The sequence below is a fragment of the Nothobranchius furzeri genome, chromosome 13 (assembly GCF_043380555.1).
Source record: "Nothobranchius furzeri strain GRZ-AD chromosome 13, NfurGRZ-RIMD1, whole genome shotgun sequence".
Taxonomy (NCBI): Eukaryota; Metazoa; Chordata; class Actinopteri; order Cyprinodontiformes; family Nothobranchiidae; genus Nothobranchius; species Nothobranchius furzeri.
In genome coordinates this window covers 39,371,369-39,387,808 of record NC_091753.1, presented here as the reverse complement: position 1 = coordinate 39,387,808, position 16,440 = coordinate 39,371,369, and the positions used below count along the sequence as shown (strand labels likewise).

General features: G+C 39.1%; 2 protein-coding genes across 8 annotated transcripts in view; both read left to right on the top strand.

Annotated features, from left to right (window-relative positions):
- Window positions 1-149: 149 nt before the first annotated feature.
- On the top strand, window positions 150-3,825 carry tlcd5a (TLC domain containing 5a). 2 transcript variants are annotated; one of them, XM_054742696.2, is made up of 4 exons: window positions 150-468; window positions 1,142-1,427; window positions 1,564-1,767; window positions 2,119-3,825. In XM_054742696.2, the coding sequence occupies exons 3-4, from the start codon at window positions 1,572-1,574 to the stop codon at window positions 2,646-2,648; spliced, it is 726 nt and encodes a 241-aa protein (XP_054598671.1). In that variant the 5' UTR covers window positions 150-468; window positions 1,142-1,427; window positions 1,564-1,571; the 3' UTR covers window positions 2,649-3,825. The 2 variants fall into 2 exon arrangements, with proteins under 2 accessions (XP_054598671.1, XP_015807040.1); XM_015951554.3 differs by lacking the exon at window positions 1,142-1,427 and having other exon boundaries at window positions 151-468.
- Window positions 3,826-6,124: 2,299 nt separating this feature from the next.
- The window catches only part of arhgef12a (Rho guanine nucleotide exchange factor (GEF) 12a), a 44,823-nt gene continuing 34,507 nt past the window's right edge, over window positions 6,125-16,440 (top strand). For all 6 annotated transcript variants that reach the window (XM_015951563.3, XM_015951562.3, XM_015951559.3 and 3 more), the window contains exon 1: window positions 6,125-6,385. In XM_015951563.3, coding sequence (XP_015807049.1) covers window positions 6,354-6,385 — 32 coding nt within the window. In that variant the 5' untranslated portion in view covers window positions 6,125-6,353. The remainder of the gene's footprint in view (window positions 6,386-16,440) is intronic.

Here is a 16,440-nt window from a genome sequence, read left to right as displayed (position 1 = left end):
AGAATGCAAAGATCTTTTATTAATAATTTTAATGAGCTGATTGAAAAAAACGTTTACTTGGAAAATTGGTGTTTATTGATCCCTGCATGCGCTTCTATTTGGTCTCCACTAGAGAAGTTGTAACTACCAGTATTGACCACAAGATGTCGCTGTTCAAACAAAATACACAAAATCGTGTAAAGAGCCACAAATAAGAATACATGTTTTTTTTTATTCTGACAGGTATTAATTGTACGAATCATATTTAGATAAGGTTTAGTATTGGATAAGACAAAATTAACAGCGTTTTTTCCCTTACAAGTTACTTGGACCTTTTGTGTGATCTAGGAGCGCCTGAGAGTCGAAGGATGCTGATGAAAGGTGCTGCTGAAACAATAGCAGCTAATGTGCCACCTTATCCTTTGACCTGGAAAGAACAGCGAGTTGCGGGAATGTAAACCTGGAGGGGACCTGATGGTTGCTATCAAGGTAACCAGATGTTTTTGCTTTTATAAACCAAAAAATGTCCAACTATAACTGGTAACCAGCATGCTACTGGCTAGCTAGCTACTAGAACCAGTTTGGTTGTTAGCATGTAGCAGCATCCTTATGGGTGATAGGTGGGAGAGCTCCAGGTGTCTTTTTCTCTACCAACATCAACAACCATGGACTGAACTTTCCAATAAAAACTTATAGAGATTATTATTGTTAAGATATAAGTGTATGTACTATAAATCCCAGTCAGAAGTGTTAAAGTTGTTGACTACACTGCTAATATCTGATCCAAACAACCACAGTGTTCCTAAAAAAAAATAAAGTAGTAGTGGTAGTTTAAACATGTGCGAACGTTTTTGCACGAGCTGCTGTGTTTTTATATCCCTCCTTTAAATTGAGTAAATTGTAGCTTTTCTTGAGAAATAAATTGAGTATGTTATTGTTTTTCATAAGTAAGTTGACTTAACGTGCAATTTGATTATGTCATGCTATGTTTGATGACATCTGGGAATGATTGAAAACATAATTAATAGCTGCGGTCATATTTTTGTTAGTTGTTTTCTCTGGAACTGTTTAGGAAATGAAACAAGACAATAACCAATCATTTAAAATGATTCATGTTGTTTTCAATGAGCACGTGTTGTTTGAGAGCCTGTCTTCCTCATAGGGACCTGTCTGAAGCCCAGCACCCAGTGACTTCTTAACCAGTTTCAAAACTCACTTGAAGTCTTTGAGAGTCAAGCGTCCATCTTCTTGTTCTTGTGCCTGTCTGGATGGTCTCACCTCCTAGCACAAACGTCACGGCAGAAGAAGAGACATCCCCCTCACCCCACCAGACACTCAGCCAGCCAACTATTGTACTATTATAGTTCAAGCAAAGGCTAATTGTTAGTCTTTTACAAAGGGTGCACAGTCCAATTTTTGGATGGTATTTCTGCCTCTTTCTTTCTACTGTAAGTGATATCACAGCACAAGACGTGCCTCCTTGCAGTTTCTCTCATCCTGTAACATGATTCAAAGCTGGCTCAGAAGTTTTTTCAGCTGCTTTACTTTTAGTTATTATTGAAGATTTGTTTGCTTTGTCGTCAGAGGAGAAGATGGCGCTGCTTGTTGTTTGTGCACTTCTGTGCCTGTTCTGCTGGGCGTCTTTCTACTTCTTCTTGTGCAACGTGAATGGCTCCAGGAGCTACGAATGGAACTGCCGGCTGGTCACCTTGGTGCACGGCATACTGGCCATTTGCATCACGGCATACATCGGGTATGTGGACGGACCCTGGCCCTTCACGCATCCGGGTAAGACATCTTGTGCTTTGGAATGATCAGCGTGTAACTTTTAAATTTATATAATAAAACTGAATATTTAAGAGGTAAAATTATACAAAGAAAAGCCTAATCCTATTTTAGTTTTTAATTAAATATCTTTTGTTTGCCTTTGATGGGTAAACTTGGCTTAGTTTAGCATGACGTGAAAGCATTTTTAACCACTTTCCTCCTTTAAAAGTGGGTGGGTAGATCATTGTTCAAAATTCAGTGGAATTTTCTTTCTAAATGTTTGCCAAACTGCTTTTTTGTGTGTGGTTTTGACTTGTTTGTGCACAAATATATATTGAAATAAGGCATTTGTTTTCTGCTTCTGGATCCCAGGAACTAAGAACACTCCTCTGCAGATCAGTGCCATGGTTGTGAGTCTGGGCTATTTCATCTTTGACATGGCCTGGTGTGTGTACTTCCGCACAGAGGGACCTGTTATGCTGGCCCACCACACCATGAGCATCCTGGGAATCCTGCTCACCCTGTGGCTGGGGGAGTCTGGCATCGAGTCATGCGCGGTGCTCTTTGGCAGCGAGATCACCAACCCCCTCCTGCAGGCACGCTGGTTCCTCAAACAGACAGGACACTACGAGACTCTGCTGGGGGAAGTTGTGGACGTCCTGTTCGTGCTGCTGTTTGTGTTGATGCGGGTCTTCGTGGGAGGAACAATGCTGTACTGTGAGCTGATCTCACCCAGACCGAGATTCTTCATCAAGTGTGGAGGAGTGGCGATGTACGCCTTATCCTGGGTCTTCATGGTGGACATTGTTCGGTTCGCCAGACGGAAGAGTAAGAGCTGGCACAAACAGAGAGTCCTCCGAGAGGCTGCTACAGCTAATGGTCATGAAGGGAAGATGGACTGACTTTAAAAACTACATTTTAGACCTACAAAGAAAATCAAATTCTGTATTTAGGTTTTGATTTTATCATTTTATTTTTACACCATCAAACTGTAATACACACTCCTTTCTTCATCTGAGGTCCTGCCACCTAAACCCATTAGATCGTTGCTCAAAAAAAAGATGAAGTTAAGTGACTTAAAAGACGATCGCTCCAAACCAAAGCACTTTCTGAAGACACACATTGCTTTCAGCTGCTGTAAACTGTGGCCTAGTCATATGTGGTGCTGCTCCAAAAGGGGAGTGTACAGTTAGGAATGAGACGTTCAGGCCTGGGGTGACGGTGGAAAAGTTGTAGTCACAGAAAAACGTTAGGACGTCTTCTTGTAATAGGTCATTTATTTCTTTCTTTGCACAAGAAACTAAGCAGATTCATGTTTACTCAGGGGACTAGAGGAATATCAAACAGTTTTGTTGATTCACACAGTTCAATCTGGATTTTTATTCCACTTTTTGCTCTAAAAGAACATATTAATTTCATTTCCCATGTGCAAATGCATATACCGGTAGTTGCAAAAACAAGCCTTCACATTAATGACAAAACCCGACACTGATTATATGTGAATCATTCACATAAAAAGACCTGTTGGTTTATTAGGCTGCTAGATAAATAGTTCAATGTCAAACAGGTCTTGTCTGCAGCTAAAAAACTAACTGCACTGATCTTTTATCTGAATTTATGTTTTAAAATCCCTAGAGAACATTTTTGATCCCCTTTTCTCCGATCGTCTAACCTTTGAGGCAACAAGCTCCTGAAAGAGTTGGGAGTAAATAAACATCTGTGCTTATGGCTTTGTCCCATACAAAGAAAGTTACGGTTCACCAACTTTTCATTTTTGTGTTCAGACTTAATATGGCAATCTGTTATATTTCTGCATAGGTCCATGAGCGTTGTTTTGTTTACCATTAATACATGTATGTTGATATTTTATGACTGCTCATCAGACTGCCATGTAAAATTCTTGGTGTGCATCCAGAAAAGAACAACTCGTCTGTGCCTTAGCTATCTGAATGTACCTGTGGGTTTGTGTTGTGATGTAAATCCTCCAATGCAAAATGGTGTACTTTGGAGAGAGTATTCTTGGTTCCATATGTCACATTTGTACCCCGTTATTTGAATTAAAATGAAGCAATTTGTGTTTTTGTGTGTTTTAAACAGCACCGTGTCATTTAAAACCAAAACCAAGGCACCAGAAGTGTTACAATCAATATAAGACACTTCGATGGGCTATTGCTGAAGTTACCTAATCCAACCACACGATGGCGGCATAACAATATATGAACGATCAGAGAAAAAAAATATGAAACATCTTCTGTCAATGTTGAGATTACAGACTCGATAGGAGACATTGAATTGGCTCTTGCTGCCTGTAGATCCTTCACTAGAGGGCAGTAGACATGTCTACGACTGCATATGACCGGTTTCTGGTGAAAGTACTAATAATACTCTCATCTGGATGCTTTAAGGTAGAAGTAGTTTGCTGCAGATTGGTAACAATAATCTACATTGTGTTGAATGGCACTTTAAGATATTGTTTGTTGTATTTTTAACCCCAGCTCTTTAAAATGGCATTAAACCACACCATACACTGAACCAAAGTCTTCAATTGTGGTTACATTTCTGGATTTAATAGACAATTTAAGAAAGGTTAACACATGTTGATATCTTCTTATGCATAAAATACTTGACTCTTATTTGTTATTAATCACTTAATTACAAATATAGAAATACATTTGAAGAAAAAAGCAAACAAAAACTAATGCAAGTCTATGTAGCAAAATAAAAAACAATAATTGATTGACTCGGAAAGGATACTGGAAAAATTAAAGAATACTTAAACTTTGATTAAAAAATGGTATAGATCTGACGTGGATTTTTTTCTGAAAATGTTATTAACAAATATCTAAACAACTTCAGTTGAGTGAAATAAAGATTAGTTGTTACCACACCAATAAGCTAACAGTCATAATGAAAACAATAGAAATTGTATTACAGGCATTAAGTGATGGCGGTCAAAACCAACCTTCTGGGGTATTTCTAAGAGCTACTTATGACAACAATAATAGCAACAATACTTTAAATGCTCTTGAGGAAGTAATAGATAAGTACCAAAGTTTTCATGTAATAAATAAAATCTTGGGTAAAAAAAAGCCAGATTTTACCATCTCCTGTGTTTATTTTCTGCCTAGTTCGTGTGTTAAAATACATCGCATCCTTTCCAAACGCGTATTACATCGCTATTACATGTAGTAGCAGCGATGGGAGGGCTGTAGTTAGCATTTAGCCAGTTTTCCATCACCAGTGTCCCCCTTCATCCCCTGGCGGAAGTGGTTAGTGGGAGCGCTGCTGCCTGGACCCCAACTGACTGGTAGCGAGCTAGGGCGTTGCTAGCGGCAGAAAGTGGGATTTTTGGTTCATTTCTACAAGTTATATTCTTCTGGAAACGGCGTCTTCCGTCGGAAAACAACACGTCTTCTGCTCGCTGAAAGTTTGAAGCCCATCTGCTTCTTGGTCGCTGTTTAGAAGAGTGGAGGTTACTTTGTGCGCCGTTAGCCGGACACTTAGCTACCCACCCTTTCCATCCACGGGAATTCTGAAGAGAAACGACTGAATTTGGAAACATGGAGTCATGCAACGTAGCGCCGTGCTAACTCGAATCCACAGGATTTCCCCCCTTATTTTTCTGGCTTCAGAAGACCTTCGTAAGGGACTCGACTCTGAGACTTCTCGCAAGATTCATGAGGTGTTTTGTACGTGTAATTTTCGCTCGTTTGCCGGTTCATTGTTGTGGACGGGAGTTTGCTTAATTTGCACTCGAAATAAGAGTACGCACGCACGCACACACACACAAGCAAAGTTTTTGCTGAAAGAGCTCGTCTGTTTTGTTAGCTGGTGAGATTTAACGCCAGCTTGTTGTGAGAAAGGACTTTCGGAAAACATGCTAATCTAACAGACGTTGTTTAAAGTTTTGTATTAATAAAACATCCAAACACAGCTACAGCTGTTTTGCTAACTTGTAACAGTAATAGTTGGTGCTGAGCGATTCTCATGATCACGGGAGAGTCGTTCCCACAGCCACGGACAGGCATTTCTTGGAGTTGGGAATACCAAATGGGACTTCAGGAATTTCCAACATCTTTAAAGATCATTTAGGCACCGACCGAGGCCACTCGGCTGAGCAGGGGTGGTGGCAGACGGACTGCATCTCTGGGCCAAGGTGCCTGCTGGATTGGATTGTTTACACGTTCCCCACCGGCGGAAAACCGGGATATGAATGCAACGGAATCATACAAAGACTTCGCATATGCACGGGAAGTTGTGCCAGCCGGAGCTGTATATTTATTATTACTGGGAGAATATTCATTGCAGCTGGAGTAGGATTTCATCCAGGAACTGTGCAGCTAAATGCGACAGAGGGCCGGATTATATAAAGAAAAGCTTTGGACTTTAGCTTCGATTTGACTGGGAATACTCGCTGACAGATTGAGCATTCAGTGTTTTTATTTTGTTTAGTCCAAGGACGTGCCTTGCAACAAATCAACACTGCTCTAAAAGTATATCGATCCTCCACTGTTCAGACGAATGTCAGAGAAGGACGCTCTGGGAAATCAGCTCTGGAAAATGTTAAAAGGATACAACTTTCTGCAAATCTAGAACCGGATAGCCCAATGAGTGACACACAGCCCAGCTTCACTGACAGGTATTGTAAACAAAACAAAAAATGACAATGATTATTTTTTTATTCACCTTCACAAATGGAGTCATTTTAAGGGTTTTAACCTGAAACTCAGTCCACGCCTATTCTGCAGATACCACTTAGCAACAACCAATCTGTGTTGATACACTCCATAATAACAGTGTAATTCAATTACTAAAGATGGACAGGAGATCTTCATGGAAGCTTTGCTTAGCTCAGCATGGGTAATAGACTTCTGTGCCCAAAGTACTGCTTGCCCACTGAGGGAGAAAGCCTGCAAATGCTAGGAAACAGTCATCTCTGATCCCTGAACACCTTTCAACATCACTATTACAACTAAGCCTTTAAAGCTAACCCTCTCCTACACCTATTAAAGCAATCTCTGGCTTTAAATTAAACCTTAGCCTCATGAAGTAATCGCTTTATCTTGGCAGCTGTCAGTCTGAAATCAAAGGTTAAACCAGAAGGCTAAATAACATGTTTTTTTGGACCAAATAAAATAGATCAGTCTTATACCATTTCATAATATTCAGGGCAGCAGCAGCTCAGGAGATAGAATGGGTTGTCCAGTAATTGGAAGGTTGCAGGTTCAATCCTGGCTCCCACTAGAGAATGCTGCTTTTGTGTCCTTAGGCAAGACATTTAACCCACCTTGCCCGCTGATGGTGGTCAGAAGGACTGGTGGTGCCAGGGCACGGCTGGCCTCGCCTCTGTCAGTGCGCCCCAGGGTAGCTGTGGCTACATTGTAGCTCATCACCACCAGCGTGTGAATGTGTGTGTGTGAATGGGTGGATGATTGATTGTGTTGTGAAGCACCTTGGGGGAGCTTTAGAACTCTAACCCAGGTTTCACATTTGAAGCATTAGCAGCACGAAACGGCAACGGAATGGTTTGCTCGCCAACTTCAAAGCAGTCCTTTTCCCAATGGGAGAGTCTTGGCAACGGTACGGCTTCCTGGCTGCGCTCTTCGCCGGACTCGCGAGATCACATGATCCCTTGAGACATCAGGTCATGGTTTGTTTATGCAATCTGTGATTAAACCAAAAACAAGAATATCACGTTCAATATCGCTGTTTGATGTCATATATGATGTTGTTCCTCTCCACTGCCAGGATTAAAGCCATGAAAAACACACCGCTGCGTGTCTGGTAAAATACTGGGAGTAAATAAGCTGTTGGGTCACACATAAGCTTCATATATATGAAACTGCATCACTGCGGTACTTTTATTTTGAAAATTACCAGGTATTTTACACTAAAACAGTGTGTGATTTTCTGTCTAGCCCTATGTTAACCGCAGAAATTGACGGCTCGTGGCAAAATATAGAACCCAATCCTATCTTCCAGGCGCTTCTGGGACGCACCTGGAAATTGCCTCATCACTGCTGGTTTGAAACAGTCCATATATAATGGATTCTATTTGAAGCAGTGACGTTCCGCTGACGTTTCGCGTCACTGATGCTTTCAGTGTGAAACTGGAGTAAGAAGGTGCTATCCAAATACAGCCCAGTTACTTTTTACCATTCCTCTTTGCTTTGGTACCATGGGGAATATGGAGGTTGCTTGAAAAAAAAGTTGAGTTGGTGCATTAACATCAAGTCTTCCTGCTCTGAATCTCACATACCTGCAAGTGGAACTTCTGGCTGGCTGGACTGTGTTGGTAGATTTGGAATAGAAGAAGCGTAATGCACAGGTTGGGATGTGAAATATCCTCATGGCTTGAGCTGGGGGCTAAAGCCCAATCAATTACATGACCCCCTTCCCCCACTGCAGTGATGGCAGCAGTTCCTGGCACCACCTGCTATAGTAGTGTTATTTTATTGCATATGTGTGGTTTGTCAAATATGTAGGGCTGCATGGTGGCGCGGTGGTTAGCACTGTTGCCTCGCAGCACGAAGGTTGCAGGTTCGAAACTCGGCTGCGGCCTTTCTGCGTGGAGTTGCGTGTTCTCCCCATGCATGCGTGGGTTTCCTCCGGGTACTCCGGTTTCCCCCACAGATCACAACATGCCCTACAGGTTATAAACTGTACGTCGCTTTGGATAAAAGCGTCTGCTAAATAAATAAACATAAACATAAACATGTGTAACTTGACACTGTCTGATGGCTTCCTAATGGCTCTGATAACAAACCTGTAAAAACAGAATTAGAAATGCAAATACAATTATCAATATTTTTGACAATAAAATTTACAATGGTATTGAAGTTCCTCTTAAGAGTTGCAGCTTATTTTAGAAAATTGCACGGCATATTTAGACATTTTAGAGTTGCTGCAGCCTGAGAAGACTGGAAATTGCTACACAAGTTTCTTTTCCTGTTCACATTCCCTTAAGCTTTTTCGGGTGGATTTTTCTTGTGTTGGGTTTGGTTCTCCAGTAGTCAGGCTTTTTAATCCACAAGCAGTGGAAATTGCAGGCTAGTGTATTCGGTTTAAAAAGAAGTAAAGAACAACTGAACAGTTGAAACAGTTTCTAGGCCCAACATATGCACAACAACTAGAATTGCTCTTGTTTTGAGATTAGCTGAAAAACTGTAGAAATGTATGACTATATTAACTTTTGCATCACCCACTTGTTTGCTTACGTCTTAGAGCATTTTCCAGCCTTTGCTTTCTGGTACTCCACTGTGACATTGTGCAGTCTGCATTTGGAAATGGTTGGCTTTGACAGTGCTATGCATCTCAAATCTATTGGTGTTGGGCCATCAGCCGGTGGATCACTTTTGCTGTTAGCTCTTTGTCATAGAGTTCTGCTGATCTCCACATTTTCCCACCCGGGGCCCTCCTGGGAAATGCTGCTGGTGACATCACTAGTAGTAAACAATGGCTTTCAGTGCAAACAAACTGGCTGTCTGCTGCGTATTCCTTCACTGGGCTGTCAGTGTAGGTCAAGTTTGTTAAGCGAGGCTGAATGGAGTATGCCTTCATTGTTACTGTCTTGGACAAAACTGTGCTTATGTCAGTAATGGCTGTTGTACCTACCATGTGTCAAAAATCAGTTAGCATAGCTTCTAATTAATATTAACAGTTTAGCAATTCATTACGATGTTATTAGTTATAATGGTTGCATAGCGGAGCAGTTGTTAACACTGTTGCCTTGCAGTGAGAAGGTCGCAGGTTCAAATCCCAGCTGTGACCTTTCTGGTGATTTTACCATGCTCTCCTGATGCATTCATGGGTCTTTTCCAGTTGCTCCTACAGGATAGGCTATTTCACTGCTTTGGTATTCCTAAATTTGTAAGTCGTTTTGGTAAAAGCGTCTTCTAAAGAAATAAAAATTTGCATAATTTTACATAATGATATAAATTCAGTCAAAACATCCCCTGGTTTTAGAGCGTCAGGAGGAAAGTAATACAACATACTTGTAAAATTAAAGATAAGTGAAGTAGCAATACTCAATGACAATAATACAGAGTGGGAGTTGGTGTTTGTTTTGCTGCAGTTTGTTTCCTCATGATAAATGTTTTCATGAGTGCCTCTGACAGCTTGGTCTGCTGGTATCTCCTGTGTTTGGCAAACCTCCCTGGTAATGCAGCATCCTTCCATTCCATCAAGTCAGTGCTACTGAAGGAGCTGCGTCAGCTGCTCTGAACCAGCCATTAAAATCAGCGCCCAGAAGTCAGCTAAATCTTTGACCAGAGTGGGAAATGTTCTAGCAAGGTAGGGAAGGTAATACCCACATTCATAGTCTGTAATTTTATGTTTTGTAGAAGGAGCTAGAAAACAGGTTTATGGTTGATAAATAGATTAAATAGGCTATTTTGATGAAAGTAATCAATTATAATTAAAGCAGCAATAGCAAATTTGGAAAACGAATAAGCTAAAAAAATGCTTTCATGCCTCTTAACAACATTCTAATATAAAATAGCTATAAATAGTATTGTGTTGATAAAAAAAAACCCAAATAAAGTAGTTCTCTCGTATTTGTCAAAAAATCTCCGCTAATAACATGTTTCGGACTGAAGCAACTATTGGACAATTCAGTTTTTGGTCTCGCCGAACTGCTGCACAGAACGCAACAGAACACCACTGGTGTGAGAGGTTCTCTGCTCAATAGTATCAGACAATAAGAAAAAGCTGGCTGCCACTTCAACTTTAGGACAAACTACCAGAGTCCCAAAAAGAAAAACACCATTTAAAGTCACAGAAAACAGAAGACGTTTGGATGTACAGTCTATGGTTTGGACGTAGAAACAGCAAATGGTGTTTAGCACTATTTCGTTTCCTCCTGCATTGTGTTTCCGGTTCCAGTAGAAGCATCTCAGGGAAGATACCCAAGAGGAGGAGTGAGTGTTCCGTGACCATGTTTGCATTCAAAACCTAGCTTGTTTGCAGATTTGCCATAACAGCTTCAACAATAAAAAAATATAATAACAAAGTAGCAAAAGTTTAAAAATCCTTTTGCACACAAAAGAAAAAACTTCAAATATCAGACAGAACTGAACAGAACAGAGCCCGATTTAACATTATTTTTATAGAAAAAATAACAAAAAGCATTTTTGGGATGAATTATGTAGCATTTATTAATATAAACGAAAAGTAATTTCTCCTTTATGTTTCTGTGACGTACTGTGCATAATAACAAGCTGAATCAGTTGCTTCTGTAGGGCCTTTTAATGCAAACTTTCTGTTTAGACTGAAGACTACAGTGATTGTAGCATCCATCCATCCATCCATTTTCATCCGCTTATCTGGAGTCGGGTCGCAGTGGCAGTAGCTTAAGTCGAGAGGCCCAGACTTCCCTCTACCCAGCCACTTGGTCCAGCTCTTCCTGGGGAATCCCAAGTAGCACCCATATAAACAATAAATCTGCAATAATTGGGTATTAATCCATTAATTTTAAATTCAGTTAGAATGACAGAACACTCATAACTATGTCAGCCAAACATCTCACTATGCATTAATGACCTTTACAGTCTTTCACAAGTATGATTCTACCCTGACTTGTGAATAAAGTTTAAATGAGCTGTCTGACCTTTTGTCAACATGTCCAACAGCTCCCATCTACCATTGTTTTGTTTCACAGAATCTACTAAAAAGACACTGATTCTGGTTTTGTGTGCTGATATCCATTAGCACATAGCAATTGTGAGTTCAAGAACAGGGAAAATGTTGCATTTTTTAAAATTGCTGCTTGATAGCAGTGCAGTCATGGGACCAAAAAGAAAAAGAAAATGGATATAATGTATAGGGCTTTGTTGTTGTTGTTTTTTTTTTCTAATCTACATAATATATTTATAGCTATACTATGTTTAGAATGTTGTAAGAAGGCATGAAACAAATGTTTTAAGCTAACTTTTCCAAATTTTCCCTTGTAGCTTTAAAATTAAACACTTAATTTGCAGTCCAAACTGTTTATTTTAGCCCACTGATTTACAAAATATTGTACAGCCCTATACTGCAGATTTAGGGAATTATGCTATCATATCAAATATAATATTAAGTGGAAATTATATCTGTTACTTAAGTGTAATGTTGGAGTAATGCACAGTATGTGGCTACCTCTCTTAATCACAGGCGATAGTTTAGTTGTATTCTTTGCCTTAAATGTGTCTTTCTCACTCATAATCTCTAGATAATTCAAACCATTACAAAGGTAAATCGTTTTTTATATATTTTGTGGATTATGTCTGTTTTTTTCTGGGAGTTTTTCTGCTAAAGTGAAAAATAAAGAGCATGCAGCATCAGGAGCATTTAAAAATGGTGAAAGTGATTATCGCCTAGTCGCCACTTTTCATTATATTATTTTCAATAAAATTAATATGAAACAGTTTCTCTCTTAAGGAAAGATGAAAGTGATCATTGTAGCGTGATGTGTAGGGTTTATAATGATCACTGATTTCCCCCCCCCCCCCCCCCGAAATGGTGATGTTGAAGAATGGATCGTGCCTGGGCATTAGCTAGGGCTGGGGGTTTGTGTGGTTTTTCACCCAGCTCTGTGATGTTGATGCCAGTGGACACCTCTTACAATCATTTCCTGATAGCCAAGAGAGCTTCAGGGCCTCTACATTACTTTCACTCCACAAAAGACTGGATCACAACAATAGAGAGAACAGAGACAAGGAGAGAGAGAGAGCTGTCAAGTCCAAGTGTGTTGTCCTCGCATTTGCATTTAGGGGTTTGGAGCCATAAACTAGGCTACTGCCTTCAAGCTAACAGCAACATTTTGCTGGGGTAATCTGCGGACTATACAGTGGCTCAGTAATGACGTTGTAGATTTGTTGCATTTGAAATATTTATCTAACTACTTTTTATTTTTAATTTACAATTTATTTTAATTTTCTTTTTGCTATGCCTGTTCTGTTTTTATCTAAGTGGCTGGAAGTACATTTCATAAGAAGAAGAATCTGCTTAGTCTGAATGGATGGGGCTTCTTCAGAAGATGCTGTTTTAGAGCTTTTGCTGCAGCAGCATTATTAATCTTACAGTGTCTGTTTCAGCTGATTCAATGATGATCAAGCAGTTTAACATACTTGTACATGTTATGTGCAACATCTTGCATCAGAACGTTGATATATGCTGTCCTGCAAAGACACTTATGTATTCCCAGAATAGATTGTAAAAACATTTAAAGAGAAAGCTGTATCAGTGTGCTCTTACTATCATATTTTGACTATTAAATGATCTATAACGATGTATTGATTAGATAAAAAGAGGGCATTTCTATTCAACAATATGCTTTCAAAGTCATGTACTTCCTACTAACATAGAAATATCCATAACCACATACATTGAGTGTATTTAAAAATATATATCCATAAATAAACAATTAACAAGAGTTTAATTTACATTTCTCAACATTCTTGTCAACATGTTTGCATATGAATAAGATCCAGGGTGCCCCAGTCTAAGTGCATCTAGAAGAAAATTCTGAAGTCTTTTTCTTCCATTTGTTGTGTCTGTATGATGGGTACAGATACCAACTACTAGGGATGTGTTTTGGTGAAATTCTGACGATACTCATCACGATACAGGAAAGAAGATACGATATATCACTATATATTCCGATACATTCAGCCAGACAATATGATTTTTCTAGACTGAATTTATTGTAGGAAAATTCAATTAACAGTCCAAACTGATATGTAACATGTTTAACATGAGGTATCTGAACCATAATAGAGGGATTTACATTTCACTGGTGGAAACAAAACCCATTGCACACTGCTGCCAACTAGCGGTCGGCGTTTGAATTCCACCAAAAGAAAAGAAAATACACAAATGTTTGCATTTAAATTTGTCCAAAATTCGATTCACGGCTTTTGAATATCGACATAATATTGCAGGAAAAAAAATCACAATATTTTCTTACATTCCTACCTTAAGGTTTACAGGCTCTCAATTAACCTGCAAACATTTTCTGTCAACGCATTTCTCATTTGTAATGAGGAACTCGTGGTTGGATTGTGTAAATGCTTCTTTATTTATTTTTTTTTTTGCTGATTCTCAGTTCTGGGTTAAGTCTGGTCTTTCCCCAATTAGTCTGGTGAGTCATTCTCACAGTCCTGGGTTACCTGATTTTTGGCTAGGCTGTAGTTCCAAATATACGGCTTAGTGTTTAGGGCAGGGAGGGGGCGTCGTGTTCTTGCTGATATTGAGAGGCTTTAAACTTTTTTTTATAGTTAGTATCATCCTAGAATTGTCATATAGAAGTCATGTCATCCCAGCCCTAACAAAACTATGAAAACTTTCATGCAATCTTAGGATACATTTATTAATCAGGCCCACAAAACACAGGATATTAGTATTAATCAAGTTCTTTTTTTCTTTTTAATAGTTTTTAAATTGAATCTTAATATTCACTAAGTATAATGTCTACAAAAGGCAGCCTTGAATAAACTGATGAAAAATTACTCTGCTGAAGTACTTCAACTTTATTAAAATAACACAAACTCATTAATTTGGTCCGCATTGTGCTTCTTAGGTGTGAATGATTATCCCTGATAATCAAAAAGAGTTCTAGCCTGTTCAGATGGAGGAAACTGAACCTTTTTAGTTCCTTAAAGACATTTTGCTTCTCATCCGAGGAGCTTTGTCAGTTCAAGAAAAGCTCCCCAGATGTGAAGCGAAGCCAGACAAGTCCAGTTGCCTTCATTTGAACCTACTAGGATTGCCATGACCAAGGACCATCAGCATTCAAGAGGAAGATTTAAAATAAGTGGGTAAGTTGCTTCTGACAGCAAAATTGTAAAAATGCATCAGTAAAGTCAGTCAGAGGGCAACATGATTTTTTTTTAGGTTTGAGGATAATATCAAGTGCACATGAGCTGTTCTTTTATGTGACTTAGAAATAACTTTTTTTTTCTATTCCAAGATCTTTTTATCCTCACCTTGTAGGGCTTCCTGGTCTAGAAGCTTCTTCCATTTTTAGAATCCTTTGCCTAAATTAATTCAACTTAAAAAAAACGTGTAGCTCATTGGTGATGGAAAGATATGTATAGGGAGCCTGTCTCCTCCCTTTCCGGTCAGCTCATCGGTCCCCGGAAGAACTAAAAAATGAATGCAAGTCATCGGTGCTATAATAGCTATTTTTAGTCTGCTTTGTATTATGCCCTGGGTCACACATATGTTGTGCTTCAGTTTAAATAAAAAGTAACGGTGTGCGTTTCGACCGCACATCAAATCAAATCAAATCACTTTTATTGTCACGTCACATGTGCAGGTACACTGGTACAGTACATGCGAGTGAAATTCTTGTGTGCGAGCTTCACAGCAACAGAGTTATGCAAAAATACAGTAATGTAAAAACAAGTAAAATATAAAAATGTCTAATCTAAGTAATAATATGTATAGGTTGTAATGTATATACATTACTAAATGTTTATGCAAGTATATTATTATTATTTTTAATATATTGTTCTACATGTGTGCGTGTGAGTGTGTGTATAGTGTGTATACGTGTTTTACAAATGAATAAAGTAAACAATAAGATAAGAGATATAAAATGTACAGAGGTTGGTATGTGCAAAACAGTGGCATTAATGTACAGTATGGAGTGTGTAATGTTGGAGATCTATAAGTTTGTAAAATAAGTTTGTAAAAATTCATAATTCCTATGGCTTACAAATCAGACATCGGTACATCGCATACATGACATCACCACAGAATCTCCTCTGTCCAAGCGTAGCTGCTACTTACCACATGGCCAGATTTATGGTGGTTCTTTCATCCTGCTGGAAGGATTCAAAGCTCATGCAACTTACAGCCATTTTTACTCTGCTATTCTCTGTGTCTGGTTCAATTTGATGATTTTTACATAAAACCTAAAAAAATATTTGCCCCCGTTCAAAAATAAGTGCTTCCTTGGCATCAGAATATGTCTTTAAAATTCACAGACATCTTATGTGAAATCCATGGCACATAACAAAAGAGCTTAGAAAATAACTTGACTTCACTTTTTCATTCTTCTAGGGACCCATGGTCCAGAAGTAGATGGGTGTGACTTAGGCCCCCTATTTGGTATATGCAAACATCAAATAAAGCAGTGTTCAGTTTATTTAGCTTTGTTTTAACTGTGGAAAATCAAAATTTATGATTGAAATTCAGTTAATTGTGTTGTTGAATGCTAGCCAGGTAAGCCATCTTATAGACCCCTTGAATGTTATTATTTACATCCGGGTAATAGCGCACATCAACACAACACTGGAGGGCAAAAACACCCTCTCCAGTCATTTTCCAGAGCTGTATCATTTTAATTTAAGCTAACAAACTTAAATTTAGGGATGTAGCTATCACTGCTTTAGATTATCTAATCCATCTGTGTGCTGATGTTAACCATGCTGATAGATTAAGCTGGGGGGCGGTGGCTTGGGCGCGTGACATCACTTATTAAGGGCTCTATATATGTAAATATATAGTCTGGCCACGACAGGTCGTCGGGCGGAATCTATGGTTATCTTTCAGACTGTCTCCACACGCAGCGCTAGGACCAATCACAGCATGAACAACATGACTTCATGTTGTTCATGCTGTGAACAACATCAGTCTACCGAGCAGTGTCAAAGAAGTAGAAGAGGAAGCAAATACATCCTTTTTCGAGATAAATTACCTCTAAGATAAGAT